General features: G+C 41.8%; 1 protein-coding gene across 1 annotated transcript in view; it reads right to left on the bottom strand.

Moving 5' to 3' along the window:
* Nucleotides 1-3,170: 3,170 nt before the first annotated feature.
* PTPRG (protein tyrosine phosphatase receptor type G) overlaps nt 3,171-19,047 on the bottom strand; it is a 391,106-nt gene continuing 375,229 nt past the window's right edge. Inside the window, exons 23-29 of the mRNA XM_021537228.3 lie at nt 17,359-17,452; nt 16,007-16,083; nt 15,452-15,580; nt 13,040-13,186; nt 12,163-12,305; nt 9,074-9,209; nt 3,171-8,362 (exon numbers count right to left, since the gene is read on the bottom strand). Of these exons, the coding sequence (XP_021392903.3) occupies nt 8,216-8,362; nt 9,074-9,209; nt 12,163-12,305; nt 13,040-13,186; nt 15,452-15,580; nt 16,007-16,083; nt 17,359-17,452 (873 nt within the window). The 3' untranslated portion in view covers nt 3,171-8,215. The remainder of the gene's footprint in view (nt 8,363-9,073; nt 9,210-12,162; nt 12,306-13,039; nt 13,187-15,451; nt 15,581-16,006; nt 16,084-17,358; nt 17,453-19,047) is intronic.

The raw sequence follows: 19,047 nt of genomic DNA, 5'->3' as shown, positions 1-19,047 counted from the left end.
AAACCCCAGTGAAACAGATGATGGGGGGCTGTGCCATGTTCTATATATTTAGCCTTGGGCTTCCAGCCAGTAATGCCTTCTCCCAAGACAAAAGACACATACCTTTTGCCTTTCTTCTGATGTTGACCCAAAAGCTCTCTCTTTAGCAGCTCCTTAGACAAAGGAACAAAGAATTTATGATTAGATGTAGTGCAAGGATAGCCTGTGATATGAAACAGGGTTTGAATTGGGCAGTGACAGAAATGATGAGCTGTGCAGAAAGCATGGCTCAGACACACAGAGACAGGGAAATGTGAAACATTTGAAACAGCTCCCATAAGAGACATGGAACTGAAATGCAGAATCTTTTCAAAATTCAAAACCATAGCATAAAACACAAATGAAGCAGGCGTTGACTCCTAAACAAGGATTTCAAGACATACGGAAGATAACAACTTTAGAAAAGAAAAGCAAGCCCAGTGACTGTCAGATTGATTGAACACAGTGTCAGGAAAGATTGCTTTGTGAGTGTTGCTTCTTAAAGCATTACGAAGTCAGAAAGACATCAAAAACATTGATTGGCAGCAAAGGGGAACAGAAATCACCAGTGATCAATAAGGTAGCTGCCAGCAGGTGGGGATGACATGTCAGTGAAGGAAGCACTTTGTGGGGCTTCAAGTGGCTAAGTAATAGGACTGGGACCAAGCCATTGATCAAAATTATTTTTATGTTGTAAAAGATACTGAAAATAAACCTGGCATTTGAATCCATTTAATAAAAATGCTGCTATTATTTGTGCCTGCTTAAGATGACTGCTAGCAGCCTCTGGAAGCCTTAAGGGCTAAACGTGTTAGCTATTTCTTACAGAAGATGCTGGGATCTCCTGATACCAGCAATTAATTCAGGCATATTGTTAGTAGTGGGAAGTGCTGGTAAATCATATCTCTGGTGCCAAAATATTAGTGAACTACTTACTACATCTTTCCACTTGATACAGGTCCCAGCCAGGCCGCTTCCCTGGGCATTCCCAAGCCTGGAAACCAAGTTCTTTCTCCAAGGCTTTGTCTTTTCTCTTGCCCTCCACTCCTGCCTCTGTTGCTCACCAGGATGTCTCAGGAGGAGCAAGGGCCTCCTGGAGCAAATGCTGCACGACCTTGGCAGAGCAGGGACCTCTGCCCCATCTGTTGTCTGTGCAGTGATGACCTGGCTGGCAGCAGCTGGGAGCTCACCTCAGATGTGTTGCTGTCTAGTGAAAATGCTTGTTTTTGTCATTTAAGGAGTTGCCTTGGGGTGTTCTTATTTTGTAGCTGTTACAGAGCTGTTTTTCTTGTTCCATGGCTGCCCCAGATCATGTTCCCACTGCCTGACCCCTACCTTTTTTGTGGCTTGTCAAACTCTGGTTTTTGCTGTATCTATCAAAGATGTAGAAACAGTTATAGCTATAGCCTTCCTTCAGGAGTGGTGTTTTAAGTGCCAGGAGATAAGCCCCACAGTCTCTCTGCTCCTACCTCTTCCAGGCCCTCTTCCTCCATCATTTCACTAGATAATGCCCCAGTTCATCCTGTCTTTGCTCAGATTTCCTGCTCACTGACAGTGAGGCTCCATTTTTTTGTTTGTGTGGTTCTCCCTTCCCAAAAGGAGATGGTTCTAACCCTGATGTGAGCAGACTGGGAGGTGTCCTTACCTGGTCCCAGTGCAGACCTGCCAGACCTGCACGTGTCTGCCTTGCAGCTGATGGGGTTGGCTCACGTTCAGCTTGCCATCCTCTCCATCCTTCAGGTACTTCCCAGACAAGCAGTGTTTACACCACGCTTTTCCCACATTGTTGCTGTGAAGTGTTGTGTACCCACCTACCTGTGCATGCAGGGGCTGCCATCTTCTCCATGGAGGTGAAGCAGCCAAGCTGGGCAGAGGAACCTTCCCCTGGGTGCCTGCTTCTGGCCTGGAAAAGTTATAGGGGCACTGGAGGTGCTGGAGCATCCCCTAGAGCAGGTATGGCAGGCTGGGAAGCAGCTCCCTGCTGCTCATCCAGGAGGCAGCAGGACCTGCTGGTGGGATGGTGTCGAGCTGCTCCTGGGGTGCAACATGAAGCAGCACCCCAGAGCAGGGGCTAGAGGGAGCACCCTATGAGGTGGGGGGCTTGGCAAGGGTCATCAGGCTGTTGTGTGGTGTCCCACTGATCACAGTCCCCATCCAGTGCTCCAGGATCCCTCTTCCACCCAGTCAAGCAGAACACAGACCTTACAGGTGAGAATGCAGCAACACAAAAGGCGGCAGATGTAGTGTATTGATTTTAATCAGCAATTTCACATCACCAAGCAGTCTGAGTTATTGATGTTTTTGTCCCTGTGCAGGTGCTGCTCTGGAGGATGAGAGCTGCTGTTTCTGAGTGCTGCCAGCCTGGGCAGCTGTTCTGCCAGCAGCAGATTGCAACAAAAATCTGTCCACAAACCTGAGTGGCTTCCCCCCAGGAACAACAAAATAGTTAAAACAGCTCTGAGCACAGAACCAGAATGGGAGGTGGCGTTGGAGCTGCCAGGGTTTTGTTGCAAAACACTGAGAGCATCGATGGCATCATGTGTGTCCACCTCAGTGACAGCCCCTGGCTAGAGCAGCAAGGAGCTGTGACTACCAACGCCCTCCGTGGGGGATTTTTGCTGCAGTGTCTCTAGGATTTGGAACATCTGTGTCCCCCCAGCCTGTCTGAGATGGGAATCAGTACTTTGCTTTTCCTGCTGCAGTGCTGGGGTTAGGGAGCAATGCCATTCATCACAGTAAATCACAGGGTGATGGTGGCCTGGTGGAAGCCCCTGCTCCTCCAGGCTGGTAAGCCAGAAATGGGTCTGAGGAAGCCAAAGGAGCTGCCAAGAAAGCTCAGGATCTGAGGTCCTGTTCAGAATGGAGACAGTCCCCCATCCAAAAGGGGTTTTGATGGGTCACAGCTGTCTGGCCAGGAGCACTGGTGGAAAGGGATGGGGTTATTTACTGGCAGCTCTCTAACAGTTGGAGACAATTAAGAAGGGAACTCCACTGTCACTGGCAGTTCCCAGCTGAGTCCTGCTTGGAAATTTGAGATCTAATTAAAGCAGGCCTTGGATCTCATCATTCCTGCATGCCTGGGACAATGAAATACTGACTCCAGCATCTGTTCCTTGTGTGTACCCAATGCAAATGAGTAAGAAGTCCATAAATACATCAAAAACCATACTTTATTTTATGTATAGCAATACAATTTACATATTAAATAACACTATAATAGAATGATTTGATATAGTTTAACATAACAAAAAGAAGATTCTTCAAGTTACAAAAAGCCCCCAAACAAAAACCAAAACTGAACAAAAAGTCTCCCTCAAAATACTCCCTCCCACCCTTTCCCCAAACCAAACACCACATTTTTATTTTTCTTCTGAATGGATCAATGAGACAAATGTATCTAGTGACTGGCTAAGTCTAAATCCTGTTGCACACACTGACAATGGAATAAAAAAAAAAAAATCCAACTTTCACAATCACTGCCCCAAAGAAATGACATGTGTGGAAATCTTTTTTGGAGTGTGATGATGGCATCTCACTACCTTGAAACACAGAAGGTTTGTATTCACATAACCACCACAGAACTAGGAAGGAGGTGAAACTAGAAAAAAATTAGCTTTATATGAAAATATAAAATTCTATGATTATATACCATAGATACAAAGTTCCCAGAAGATGCTTATCTAAGCAACAAAATATTTACAGTTTTAATGACTTTGCTATTTTAAAAATGAAGGAAAAGAAAATAGGAGTACACATGAATGCTTCGGTCTTTAGAAACAATGGCTGCTTGCTAGTCTCAAGTGTTCTAACAAAACAAAAAAGTCACTACCCCAAATGTTGGAGAGTTGTGACATTGTATAAAATTGACTATCTCCTCTTTTGGAGACGTTTATTCTTAAAACTCAAGACATTTTTCTTGAAATTAATTATCCTCTGTAGAAAATGCTTCCCTTTTCAAATAGTTAACAAAAACACTAAAAACAGTTTAACAGCTAAGACAAAGTAGAGGCCAAATCTCTTTATTACAGTTCCTCGCTTTCCTTATTTTTGCATTCCTTCTCCTTTGATAAGTGAAGCCAATGCAGTTCACATTGTTAGAATGGCAACAAGGAGAAGAAGAGCAAAGGGTAACAGTGAATTACATCCTAAAAAAAAAAGAGAGAAAAAGAAAAAGAAGAAAAGCAATGCAGTAGATTAACAAATAGGCATTTTCCCTTCATATAAAAGTTCACTGGCACCATTTGAACATAAACTTCGGAACAAAAGATCTGATGTCAAAAGACATGAATTTGAGAAAGACTGCTAAATCTTCAAGACAACTACAGTTTGTTTTTTAAATTAAGTTGGTTTTGTTTTGCTGAGAATTAGTAGCATGTATCTTTGGTAGAATCCATATCTATACTTTTTAGCTTTTAAATAAAATACATCAGCTTTAAAAAAGATTAATGAGAAGGCAGTTGTGCTGTATAATAAGGATTCTTCTCCTAATGTTCCAATGTATCACTGTGTTCAAGCAATTCAAGCAGTCAGAAGCTGGAAACACAAGTGAAATTTTGCAGATCCTGTAAATGACTCCACTATCCTAGAGTAGACCCACAGTACAGGAACAGCCACAAGGAAAAGTTTAAGGGGTTTGGATTTTTCTTTTTCCCTGTTTCTAAATTAGCATTTGGAAGCAGACACTGAAATTTTAAGGACAAATGCTGTTTAAAATGAATGTTCTTTAGACATTGATCCTGCAGAAGACTTGGTGGTCTGAGTGGTCCCACTGGCTCCCCCAGACCTTCCTACAACATCCAAGCTCACACACAGGAGTGTTTGGAGGTTGGGTTATTCTGAGCCTGCCACCTATTTCAGATGTTCAGATGACACAGAAGCTTTCCAAGCATTCCCACTTGGAAAGCTTGGCTGCTCTTATGGTCTCAAGACACAGTTCACATCTTTCACATGGTCTGTGGGCACAGGACATGTGCAAGACATGGAGAAATTGTATTTTCTAAATGTAGACACGTGTGTGTTTCAGTCCTTCTGTTCCTTATTTATCAGGGCTGGTGCTGAGGACCACACTCTGCAGTGATATAGGAATGTTCTCAGCTTCTCTTATTTTGCAGACCTGCACATTGCTTGGGAGCCTTTGATGCTGGAAAGACATCCTGACTGAATGGCAGGAGCTGGGTACAGCCGAGGGGTTGGGGTCCCAAAAGCAAGAGGTGGTGATTTGCAGAGCAGGACTTGGGCTGGACACTCGTGGGAGCATCAGAAGAATTTATCAGTGCCCATTGCTCCTTCTGCCACTCACTCAGTCCCCAGGAAAGGGTGCAAACCTGTGTAAGAGAGCAGAACTGAAGCTGCTTACAGGAGGACAGATTTGGCTCTTCTGTGTGCTTAATCCTGACCTTCACAAGCAATTTCTAGCTTCACCCCTTCAAGCCTCGTGCATCACTACCATCTATTGGCTACCTGGCTGTCAGCACAGCACTTAACATACAGCTGGAGCTCCCTTACGAAATAATCCATGGAGAACTCATAGAACACCAGTGTACATTATTTCCCCATGGATTAAACCCCAAACAAGTATTTCAGGTGTTGGAAACTGCCAATGCAAATGCATGGATTTCCAAAGCATTGACCAAAGTTCAACCCCCGCAGCCTTCGTTCATTGATGTTTAAAACTTGTGAGAAGGTAAGGGATTAAACCAAGGGTATTCAGGCAGTGTGTCACAAACCACAGTTATCTTCCATCATGCCACTGAAATGAAAAGTAATCACCTGAAAGTACTGAACAAACCCAACCTCTTGATGCATGCAGTAATCTTTGTGTCACTTAGTTGTCAAGGTTTGAATTTCTAACTTCTCCCTACATCTCCCCAGGAACTTAAAACACTTCCAGATTGAACTGATCCAGCTCATGAGGCCCTTTGTGCTACCAGCTGGCATTGGCTGGGTCCAGGTGCAGGACTGGGGGCACAGAGGGGCTCAGCAGCCTCTGAGGCTGAGGCTGGCCAGAAAACCACTCAGCAAAACCTTCCAGCCCTTGCTGGGAGCAGCACTTGAGAACTTACTTAAACCATTCTTTTACTGGGGTGTAGTGACTGGAGGGTCAGTCTTAACTCCTACTGACTCCCTCTCCTCCATGCAGCGCAAAGGGGATGCAAACTACAATATTTTGAAACATTCTGCACATATTTTATTTGGACTAGCTGTTGCTGGACATGGCATTTCCCTACTGAAACCATGGGCTTAATAAATTGTTTGGTATTATCAATTATTGGGATTGCTTGGATGGAGGGATTCAACAAACTGAGAAGTAAATGTGACTGTGTAAAAGCTTGCTGATGAATCCTTGAATACACTGAATCTTTCTCTCATTAAGACAAAAGGCCAAATGTTAGCACATACCAGTTTGCACAGCTCCTCTGCTCTCAGCGAGGCTGTACCAGTTTGCACCTTAAGAAGTTCTGAACCAACATTATCTACTCTCAATATCCTTTTAAGCAGTTTGCTTTCAGCTTCCTTGTAAATGGAAATACACAGAACCTTGCCAAATATCTGTATTTCAGTAAGACTGGACTGGCAGAAATTAATAGGTTTACATTTAAAAGAAAAAAAAAAAAAAAAAAAAAAAAAAAAAAAAAAAAAAAAAGTTGCAGTATTTTGACAAGTCCTGAAGAATTGAAGAATTATAATGCATGTTTTCTGTACTTTAGAAGAAATTAATGCCACATATAAGGGAGATTGCCTTTAACTGTACACCAAGGGTTAGGATGGCTGAAATCAAATATTTCCTTTTCTAGACAGACTCAATAACCCCTCCCTACTCAGCTAAGCTATGAAGGGCACAACTAATTTTCTTTTTCAGGAGAATTTAAGCATGTGCTTACTTCTTTTGAACTTGTTGAATTGCAACCAAATACAAAGGAAGAGGGAGCCAGTGAGGATGTAAACTCAAATGCTCCAAACAATAATTACTGACATAATCTGGGGGAAGCCATTCTATTTGCATGGGAGGGAAAACACAATAAACTAGGTTTTTGCTAAAGAATTAGTCTGGCAAAAAAAAAAGAGGGAGAATGTAACTTTATAGGTAGTTTTTTTTTATTAGTTTGCTTCACCAGTAAATATGGATCAGTACTTTATGTTTTAGCACTAAAGTATGAAAATTACACACCTGTAAAAATGGCATCTAACAGTTATGAAATTAAGAAACGCCTGTCATCATGTAACATACCATTAGGTGTGAGGTCATAGTCAAGAAATAGTAAGGAAATTAGATGTGTTTAAAATATTGAATAGCTTAGTAATGTAAAATATTGCTACCTTTAATATATCTGAAAACTGGTCTGATTTTGGGTTGTTGTAGATTTCTCACTGTATTGGCTCTGATGAAAATAAAACCGAAATATTTTCCCATCACAGGGCTGGTTAAAAACCAAAATCAACATTTTCATGAATACATGGGGAAACCTTGAAATTGTAAATTCAAAACTTATCACCTCATCCCACATATTAATTGCATCTAATTTATAATTATATTGTATGTAATTTATATATTCCATGTGAAGCAAGTCTCAGGTCTGTAAGTGTACAACACAGCAATTTGAAACAATACAGAAATAATTGTTTCAGCTCCACAAGGCTGTTAGACCTTCACTGTAGCTAATAATCACCTGCCACATTTTGTCAAGAAAGGATGAACACTGCTCATCCACTCCACTGGAATGCAGAACACCGTTACCAGAACTTTGACATGGTCACTAAATAATAAATATGGTACGAAGGGGTACAGTATCTGTTGTAGAAAGAATCCATCTGGCCTAGCATTCAAGATTTAAGATTTGAGGGTCACTGTAGTTAGCAAAACTTCACTGCATTTAAACAAAACAGAAAAAGCATATGCTTGTTGTCATGGAATGTCACATCAGGGCTTGTCTTGTATTAGGATATTATAGGCAGTAACACTGATCATATAGTGCAAACTAGATAAAATTGCGTTTCACTGTGTGAAATAAACAGAGGTGCAAATGCTCAGTAGGATACCATTAAGACATAAAATGGCAAAAAATAAATATCAAAACTTTTATCAGTGTAAAAAAGTAATTGGGTTATTGTATAACCTAGAGTCTGGCAAAAAAGGCCTCAAAAAAGTTCACTCAGTCTTCAGAAGTTCTACAAATTAAGTGCCTTTTCAGGTTTCCAATTAGACAAGAGACTCCATGCTTTCTGCAGGATCAGATTCGTCACTGGCCATCACAGCACCATTTTTGTCCAGTGTCATGGGACCATTTCCATTTTCCTTAGTGCTGACCAAGCTTAGCATTGCCTTATAAAGAAACTGGTACTGTTCCTGGAAAAGAAAGAACAACTTATTTCAGTCCTTTAAATGTACATAAATGAGCAGCACTTTAATTTGGCATTTCCAGGGAAGGTCATGGGCATTCATTACCAGAAGCACACATAGCAAAGAAATAGAACAATTACCTCTGTTCATCCAGTTTAACCTTGTCAACCCAAACTCCAGTTTTGGTAGATGATATTATTTCTGATATACTGTTAAACACTTCAGGAGGGCAGGACAGAACTGAGGCCACAGCTCAGCCCCGGGTCACTCCCTGGGTGGCAGAACCTTGTGGCACACACACTGAGGAAAGGGGCTGCTCTTGCTGGATACTCAGGGAAGAGCCTCAGCCCTGCAGCTTTGCCTGCCCTGAGCATCCCTTCATACCACAGCGTGCCAGATCTAAAGAGCACAGCCGGGCTCACAGGGCTGGCAGGCAGATGGTGACAAGCTGAAAGGTGCTTCTCTGCTAGGACTTGCCTGTATGATGCTCCCCTCCAAAGTATGAGAAATAAGTTCAAGTGCAAATCAGAGACTTACAGTGTGGCTTTGAGGTTAACAAAAAATGACAACTACACAAAAGACGTTCAAATGCAAATTCTGCTTGGTAGCAGATGCTGTAGGGCTTGATAACATACACAATGCATGTTTTAGTTCATGCTTTTGGTCTCAGATGAAAACCTTGTAAACTGTCTATTTATAGTTCATTTAAAGACTTACAATGTCTGTAAATACTCCGGGCCGCATAAGATTTATCATCTTTGCCACCTGGAAAACATCGACAGCATTTTCATTCTCCAGCTGCTGAGACAGAGTGGTAAGGGCACACAGAGTTCCTGCTGACACAGCTCCATACCTGGAAAACCACACCAAAAGGAAGAGTTACTCAAAAACACACCAGGCCACTGATCCAGAGGCATGGAAGTGTTGTTATAGCCTTATTTAATTACTGTAGTTCCTCTTTGTGTTTACTAAATGTTTGTTTTATAGTGGCTAATTTTTTGTCATTTTAATTCATAGAAGAAATGATGGTACACCAGTAATCTCAGGTTATCTGCACTATTCAACACAAAGAACTGTATCAGCAGCAGAATATGAGCCATTCCAAAATACCCAGCTTGGAGACTGTAACACTGAAATCAGTTCTCCCACACCACATGTGCTGAGAGCATCTGCATTACAGTGGAGTGTATTTTAAATTCATTAGTGGGAGCTCAAGCAAAACATGAGTGATTAGAAAGAAATGAGACTTTGCCTCTTCCTCCACATCTGACAATTGCAGAAAACTAACACAGCTCTGTGGTGTTCACAAGTAATTGGGGCAATCTCTAAGTCTTGCCTAGGTCTGAATCTTCGGTAAAGGCAACATCCCTGAGCCAGGCACCCAGGAGACATTACAGATTTTGAAGAGTTGAGCTGTGTTAGTTTTCTGCAATTGTCAGATGTGGAGGAAGAGGCAAAGTCTCATTTCTTTCTAATCACCCATGTTTTGCTTGAGGACCGAGCAGCAGTTATTCATCAGAAACACAAGTCAGTCCTTGAGATATCCTTGAGATACTGGTCAGGTGGAAACCTCACTGCTGCAAGCTTGGGGGTGTGCTTGGGCTGTAGGTGCAGGTGTGAGGCACATCATGAAGGATCCTACACAATGGATTCTGAGGAGCTTCCACTCTCCTCTGCCCTCCTGGTACTCAGGAAACTGAAATTCTGCCCTGGCTGTGCTATGGGTCTGCTGTGTGACTTTGAGAAAGGCTGTGTTTAAATGTTCCCATTGCTAAATGGGGTTATCTGTGCTGACCTGCTCTCTAAGCCACTTGGAGAGTTTTATATGAAAACTGAAATAATCAGCAAGTGCTGCAATACTATCTTGTATTGCAAGATCACCACCAGGATTTGTACAGCATTCCAGTGGAAATCAAGACATATGCTGAGTTAATTTTATATGAGTTTTGCAAACTCAAACTCAGTTTACCTAGAAATGGGAAACAGAACTCAGATCACAATGGATGTGCTCTATTGGATGTAAGGTGTAGAGGAGAAGCAGCACCATACAGATGGCTGTGACTCATCTACAGGGGCAGTGGACAAAGTGCCCAGTGCATGTACTTGACAGCATACAACTAAAACCCTTTGAGGGTGTAATGGCATCATTTTTGCATGGGCTGATAATTTCCAGATCTCAACAATCTGAAGAACTTTTCTTGCAGAAAATTATGCAGCAGATCTGTATGTAGTTGCCTACACTTGGGTAGTTACATTTAAAAATCTTGACAACTGCCTCAAGTTGGAATTTCTGAACTTTTAAAAGTGTTATCAAGTTCATCCCACCATGTACTTCCTAAATACCACATAAATTCAGTTATCTGCAAATTCATATATTTGGAATTAATCTGCAGTTGTAATTATTAGTAGATTATGTGATATAGTTGTTGCATGTAGCAAAGGGAAATTTTCATTTTCAGCTACATTTCCTTAGACTCCAATTACAAGCAGAATCCACATTATGTATTAGGCGTAAAGATAAAATCATTGAATATGACAAATAAACCAAAAAAAAAGCAATGTACAGAAAGAATGATTCAGCATTGCTTGGAATGCAATTTTGATTTTCCTTTTTCATCTAGCAATGAAATGCCCAAATCAATAATGTTTCTAATTTTGTAAAACATAATCTTAAATACTGCAAGAGCAGCAAAACTTCACTTCAGACTACCCAAAGCATGAATATTAAAACCAGCCTGGAATTAATCAGTGCTGGTGAAAAGCAACAGAGCTTAAAGTCTGCATAAGCAAGGCAGGAGGAGGTGGTGGGAGAAAAACTACTTGCTGCAGCCCAAGGCACCATTTGCAGGAGTCAGTTGGGAAAAACTGTTGCAGCAGCGACACGTGGATGTGCAGGGAGAACTCCAGCAGCACTGGGGATATGAACATCCTCCTGGGACAGCAGCACAGTGCCTGCTCTGACCACTGACACACCAGAACGTGGTAGTGAGGCTTTTGCAAAGATTCCCAAGACCTTCCCACTGATTCTGTTTCGTGGCAGTGGCAAAATCTGACAGGCTGCAGCACAGGGGGGCTGCAGGTGGAGCAAGTGTTTGTGCTGGCTTGGTGCTCGTTCTTAGGACACCATGAGCACTGTCAGAAGTTGGGCTTCCTTGAGATTTTAAGCACAGAATGACTCCAGGAAGTGCTCTGCCCACCAGGAAACAGTCTCTCCAAGGAAATCAGGTCAGACCCAGGCTCCAGCCTCACTATAATGGTATTCTGCAGCTCCATAATGTGTGCAAGTAATAATATACAATGCATATTTTAGCACTCTTTATAAGTGGGTGTTCAAGCGTAGCTGGTGAGACAATGCTCACCACTGTGCTACAAAAGAGGCAAGTGTTGGGGCATGCTGGCCTGGAGTCAGTGGGTCCCCTCCCTTCCACTTGGCACTGTATGGGCCTCTTGGAATATTTTTTGGGAAGCAAAAGGAGAAAGAATTAATCTGCTTTTAAAAGACCGGGGCCCTTTGTCACAAGGTACTTCTGCTGCTTGTCAGGAGACACAGCTGAGCTGAGCTTGTTCTGTCTGAGATTATAGCCAGCACAAAAACTACTCTAAGCAAAATGTATTTGGCCTCAAATGACAACTGAAAACTCATCCTTGGAAGTTTATATATTCTTAATCTGTTCCCTGGACTACTAAACCCCACCTACACCTGGACTATTAAACCCCATCTACACAGGAATGAACATCAGTCCTAACAAGTGTCTTTCAGCTAAGTGTACAATCTGCACATAAATGAAAGAAAAGCAATGACATACTCATCATGAACTATGGTGGGGCCATCCCTTGTTAAGGCCTCTTCCTTGATTACATTGATAAGTTCAAAGGTACTGCTTATGGGAGCGTCAGGGTTTGGCCATTTGGGACACTGAAAGTGGCGCACTTCCAGAACGTAGTCATCCTGCAATGACAAAAAGTCTGGCATTAGCTTCTTCCATTTCACAGGCATCCTCCCCAGGGACAGAGAGGAAAGAGCCTCACTGCAAACTGGAGGGAAACTTTTTTCTTCCAAGCAGTTTACATAGAAAGAGGACACACAGCTCCAGCATCTCTGTAACAGTGAGCACCCTAAAATTATGCAAGTTTGACAAAAGGTTTAATCAATAAAATATTTTGTATTTGAATTCAGGGCTTATATCAAACCTCTCTCAGAGTCCTTATGGCTCAAAAGTCAAACAAGAGCAACCAAGTCAAATTTAAATGGGCTTGCAAACAAATGTCTTGCAGCAAAGTCCAGCTGCCATCCAGATAACAAACTAGAAGCAGGTTTATAGTTCAAAACAATCATGCTTGCATTTTACGATTAGTTAAGACTCCCAAACAATTAAACTATAAATGCTGAATCTTGTAAGCAGAAATAAGACAATACACCTTGGTAAAATCACATGTCTTCACTTTCAAGCAAGACAGACAGTTAATACTAGCCTTACTAGCTAGAGGAATCTACCTGGAAGTAGAAGATGTGAGAGGGAGGAGAAGCCAATGAGAATACCTTTCCCCTGAGAGAAACATGCATCCACATGCATTTACAAGTAAATCCTTTTCAAAAATCTTCTGAACTCTTCTTCTGTATTTAAATGGCATCAGTATAATTTTGGTGAAAAGTAAAGACCCACATTTGAAGGTTTACTTTACCTGGGTAGCTTCAAGGATAAAGTCATGGATGATAATTTGCTCTTCATTAGAGAGGCACAGTCTGTCTTTGCTGATAAGGGTCACAGTAAAGGCCTCACAGTTCATGGATTCCTCACGACTTGGCCAGTACACAAATTCATCTTCTGCCTGGACACATAAAAGAACACATTACTGCAGCCTTTCAGATACCTTTGTGCAACTGAAAAATCCAGTGGATCAAAAAATTGCTTCGATAAATAGAGATGATCAGGAACTGACATTTAAAAAACACTTCTGTCTAAAACAAATTTACTATTACAGTGGGCAGTAAACCTGCCAGATCCTCCCTTTGTGTGTTCAAACAGGTAACATCTGCTTTTTAATTGGTTTCACAGGGAAATGGTTACCTTAGCTCACTCATACTTAACCTTTGTATTGTATCCCAGGCTTTATGACCTCCTGCCTATACAGTTTTGTTTAAAAGTCAGATATTTGTTTAGAAAAAACTCATTGACCTTTAAAAATTAATGACTTGTTATTTTAAATTTGTGTTTATTGTGGTCTAATCCAAAACTCAAGGCCTGTGAATCAGGCCTAGGTAGAAGATTGATGGATACTAATGTAGGGTTTGAATTTTTAGGAGTGAGCAGAGGAGTGAAGAGGAAGAGAAAAACTCAAATATTCTTAGCTTTGAAAAAAACACTGGCTGAACTTAATGGAAGTTCTCCAGCAAAACACCTCTACTGTAAAACCTCAGTGAGACTGGGAAGGCTGGAAGAAGTTCAGTGCTGAAGTAGCCTGACTGGCAGGATGTAAGTCAACACTGTTCTTTAAAATAGCTGTCAAAGCCATTCTTTAAAAAATAACTGTGAATTCCTAATATGCTGCAAACAAAGGAAATTATGGTCTGTCACCACCTACATGCAAAGTCTGTTTCTTCTCCTGGCTTCAAAAGTCTATGTCCTTGCAGAATGAGCACAGAAGTTGCCCTGGTCACTGAGCAAACCCATGTCCTCTGGACATGTCATCTTTCACTCATGAGCGAACATGAACTATGAACTGATGTCATCCTGCTGTGGCCTTGCACATCCCTCTTCAACTAGGTGTATTTCTGTGGGGTTGCAGCTCTGATACACAAGATTCTGTTGAGATTTGTGCTGTCAGTGTTTATTCTGAAAATGTGACTTAAGGTTTTACATCCTTACAAATCGGTCCTAAATAAGCAGAAGTATTGGGAAGCAGAGTAATATGGAAAAGTGCCAAGCAAGGGACCTGTCCTGCCACCTGACAAGTCCTCATGCAGCAGGCACCTTCCAGTATTGTCTTGTCCTTTGGCATTGCACATCCAGCACCTTGGTGCTGCCTGAATCCTGTGCCAGCCCTTCTTGCCAGCCAACACATTGCACACTGACCACTGAGCCCAGGCCAGATGCCACTGCCTTCCTGGCCACCTCCACCCTGGCAATGGTGAAGGTGAAAGCATTGTGGCTGAGCCCAGCACTCCTCCTATACCCTTTGATCACCGTGGTTCTGCAGAGCTATTTCATGTATATGTGAAGACAAGATCAGCCTCTCCATTTCCACCTGACACACTTTCATTTCATAAGCATTTTCTGATCTGATCGAATGTCTCTGAGCACTCCTTGCAGTGCTGTGCTCCCTTTCATCCCCACACACAAGCAGCATATTGACTGCTGCCTCTTTAGTAGCCCCTCATGACTGCTATTTTCCTGCTATAATGAAGGTGGTTTCTCTTCCACTTTCAGCTACAATTGTCTATTCACCTCAGTGATGCGTGCATGAAAAAATGAACCGATTAGTTCCTAATCCTTTTCAACACACCCTCTTGAGACATGCTAGTAAATCTGGAAGTAGTGATTAGCACTTCACCTGTGTCTCCTTATTCTATCACTCTGTCTGACTCATTATTTCCACTTAAATTAACATACTTATTTGCTTTTTACTTTCATTAAAAATGGCATGTGCTGCCTTGCACAGCCATAGTCTGAGGTTTAAGCTCACAGGCAAACAAGAAAGTATCCTCCTGTCCCTACATTGCATTTCTGCTCCTCTCCAAGTCCTTACCCATAACCCCAGCCTCTCCATACCGTCAGTGCTTGCATCCTGCCAGGCAGCCCTGAGGAGCCTTGCAGATGCTGGCAGCACTGGTGTGCTGTGCTATCTGTGAGCACTGGGGTCCCTCCAGCCCTGATGTCCATGGGTGAGTGCAGAAGGCGACAGCAAAAGAACAGCCCCTACTTCATTGAACTTAACTTTTTGTAACCAGCTTATGGCAAAGTTTGAGTAGATGGCTCAAAAATTGGCTTTGCTTTCAGCCAGAAAACAGCCCCAGCAGGCAACTGAGTGACCCTGTGCTGTGCCCAGCTGGGCTGTGACAGTGGCACCACGCAGGGAGAGACACAGACAACTCACCAGGCTCTGGTTGTCCGGCAGCATGACAATGATCTGTGCATTGTGGTCCCAGATCATTCGCCAGAAATCTTTAGTTGTATGTGGCAGTGGATGTTGGGTTATGATGAACTCGTTACTCCTGTAGTAGCCCTTTGGCAGCAAAACAAACAGAGTTACTTACTGCCTCCCATACTTTTAAAGCATTGATTTAATTTCTGGGGACACATAATGACCCTATTTTATTTTACACCACGTTATTTTCACACAGACTATATTTCCTTAACTCCATTTCAATTCTACAGAGTCCCCTACTGTTTTAATTTACTTTAAATCCCAGTATCTATTTGACTGTATCTCACAGAAATACACATTCCATCTAAATGCATCTTGTAATTAATTTTTTTAGGCAACAATCTTTAATAAAACATGGTTAATAGCGTTACATTATGGGGAAGGTGTTAAAATCTCATCTGTTAATACACAGCCATTACATACAGAATTAAGACAATTATAGGCATCTGGTATTTAGCACCTTAGAACTGATTTTACTTTGTAATTAGGTGTTGGCTTCCTCACCATGATATAAGAGGCATTAATGTAATCTGTTCCCTTCATTCCAGGCAGTGGTGCCAAGCCCACTCTAGCACGCTCAGCTATAACATTAAGAAAAAAAAAAAAAAAAAACACAGAGAAAAAAGAAAAGATCAAAGTCTGATCATGGCACAATGCAGAAAGTAAGAATTTCTCAGCTGTTAACAAAACAAACAGTGTGCAGCTCCCATCTCCCACAGGAGCAGGCCAGCACTTTAACTGCATTAAAGCACTGCCTGCTAACACAGGATATAAAAGAGAATGTTGCACAATATTCCCACAAGGACAAAGTAATTTCAGGAATCAAATTTTACTATAGCAAAGATTTTCACAGCAGGCTGAATTACCAAATAACAGTATATGCAGTGATAACAGGGGATTTCGGGTAATTCTTGTGTGTAGTGTTCCATTTGTCTCCAGCAGCATACAAACCCAGATGATTTATTTTGTTTTCCCTACCACTCTGTAGTACTGCCATCTCTCACAGGGTGAGAGAACCTCCAGAGACAAACATCTTCCCTAATGGGGAACCTCCCAGAAGTGTGTGCTCTTCTGCAGATCCATGCTTCCCTGTGTTTGAGAGCTGAGTTCAACATCACCCTCAAACCCTCTGACAGCCTCCAGAAGCCAAACTGAAATCAGTGCAGCTGCATGACACAAAGGGCCAAATCAAACAGCCTTTTTCTAGCGTGTTCCCATCTGTTTTTAAGATGTATTCTGATGACTTCCCTTTTTATTAACAAACTTCATGATGGGCTGTATCTGTGCCACCATTACTCTGTGCTAGCTTGGCTATCATCTGTCCTCTGTGTCCTGTGCTCTGGGTTATGTGATGGGGATGACACTGTGCCCATGCTTGGTCTGGTGCAAGTTCATACTGCTTGACAGCCATGCACAGATTCCCTTTTAATGACTCTGAAACTGTGTCCTTGGTCACTGAATATCCTTAAATCTGTGGTGGCACACACAGAGAAACTGAGTGCAATAGCTGAATTACAAACAACTGGTGCAAATCACTCTGGGAGATTTCCTAGAGCAGGGAGCTGCTGGTATCAAAGTAATCTCTCAGTATTCCATAGATTTATCCCCTACCTAATTATTCAAATTCTTAAGCACTTCAGATTAACATTTCACTTGGACAGTATATCTGGCTGACACTGCAACTATTTCCTTTTGTTCAGTTTCATCAGGGTAATACTCAAAGACAAGACAGCTTGGGCTGAACAAAAGATTACATTTCCCCTTCCTCGTGGCTATGTCTTTTCATGCATAACACCGGGAGAATTCGGTACAAAAAGTTATGCTAGGCAGTAATCAAACTGAAGATGTGAACTTACATGGCACAACTGATGAGTTCCTGTTCTTCTCTTTGTTGCAGTCTTTCTGAGCACTGAAGCATTCCACGTATTTTGCATTACACTGTGTAACCAGCTGAAAAAGAATGAAGTAGTAAGTCAGCCCTCAGAGCACTCTAAATGAAGAGAGGAGGTTTCTTTGCCAACTCCTGCGAAGATGCATTAGTAGAAGAATAAACTGCATTGTTAAAACTTGTTTAAAGTACTCAAGTTTCCAACGGAAATCATCCTTTTCATACATGTTTAATAGATAAAAAGATCTCTGGAGCTCTGAGCTTTGCAACATCCTGCATATGAAGTTCCATCAAAATGTATTTTCACAGAACACTACGTTTCATTATCTTTGAGAATATATTTCACAGAATTTCAGATGTGTTTAGTGAGAAGAAGGTCTCGAGGTCTTGAGCAAAATAGAAAAACAAAACTTTAATACTTTAATTTTTTTTCCCCCCCAGAATAATAGCCAGATCATTCTTGCAGAATGTCTTTTTCTGACAGGCCTTTGGGGAACCCACCACTCTGGAATCTGAGATCTGAGGCCATGGGCTACATTCTCTGGTCTGCCATGTTCATTCTGGGCTGGCTAGAGGCACAGAGAGAGGCAGATTTGTATTTGAATACTCCCCCAGTACATGGGGAAACTCTGCCAGAGCAAAGAGAGTAAAGGTGGCTTTCACATCTCCTGCACTCAGTGTCATTTCACTCTTAAGATGGTTGAATGTAAATTGCTCTACTGGGGCATGAGCACAACTTATTTTCTGCCAGCTCTGTGGCAGCAGCAGAAACAAGAGAAAGATCTAATAATTGTTGCTGGTCACATCCCAGTTTGAAATGCACTCTAAACAAGATAGCACTCAACTCATCTGTGCACTGGCATAAGCCACATTAGAAGTTATGGGGATTCTAAATAACTGTGCAATGTTGTCAGAGAAAGTAATTTCTGAAAATGGCACTTAGGGTTTTTAAACTTTGGCACGAGTCATCAGAAAACATATAATTTATACATATAATTTAGAATTGTTTGTAAAAGTGCAACACTTTTTAAAATAACAAATCTTTGCCTCCTCTTGCATTTCGTGTGGGCGTGCGTGCTCTTGCACTTGTTTCTTTAATTTAGTAATTATGCATCTGGAATGTCTTGAGTGATGGAGAAATACTGAAATTCCTACAAGTGAATTCAGATTCATTTTTTGAATAGCTTCGCACCTGGTGTAATTTAACAGCTTCAGTTCCTTGGGTAGTTATTAACTGAGCGAGTTTAGCTGTGAAAACGGATGTCATGTGTCTCCTTATGATATAGGGGATACAAACTCTCACAAAATATTTTACAATGTATTCAAATAAAGTGCAATCAGAAAATCTTAGGTTTTAAATAAGAGATCTGGGAAAAAGTAATTATTTTGTCCAGGAAGGAAGCAGATATGTCATAGCAGGAAACACAACAAGCATCATGATTAGCAATGAGAAAGGCAGATTGTGTTTCTTGGTCTTAAAACATTTGTAATTCTTTATCTACACTGATGAAATAATAGGTGGTGCAAAGAACCTCATCTCTTGCATTTCCCCATATTTGTATGCACGAGAGCCACGGTTTGAAGGAAGACTTCCAGCCAAGGTAACCACAGACTTGGGAACATCCAAGACCCCTTGGGAACAGGGATTCCAGCAGCA

Source organism: Lonchura striata, chromosome 12 (assembly GCF_046129695.1).
Source record: "Lonchura striata isolate bLonStr1 chromosome 12, bLonStr1.mat, whole genome shotgun sequence".
NCBI lineage: Eukaryota > Metazoa > Chordata > Aves > Passeriformes > Estrildidae > Lonchura > Lonchura striata.
This window is presented reverse-complemented; position numbering and strand designations above follow the sequence as displayed.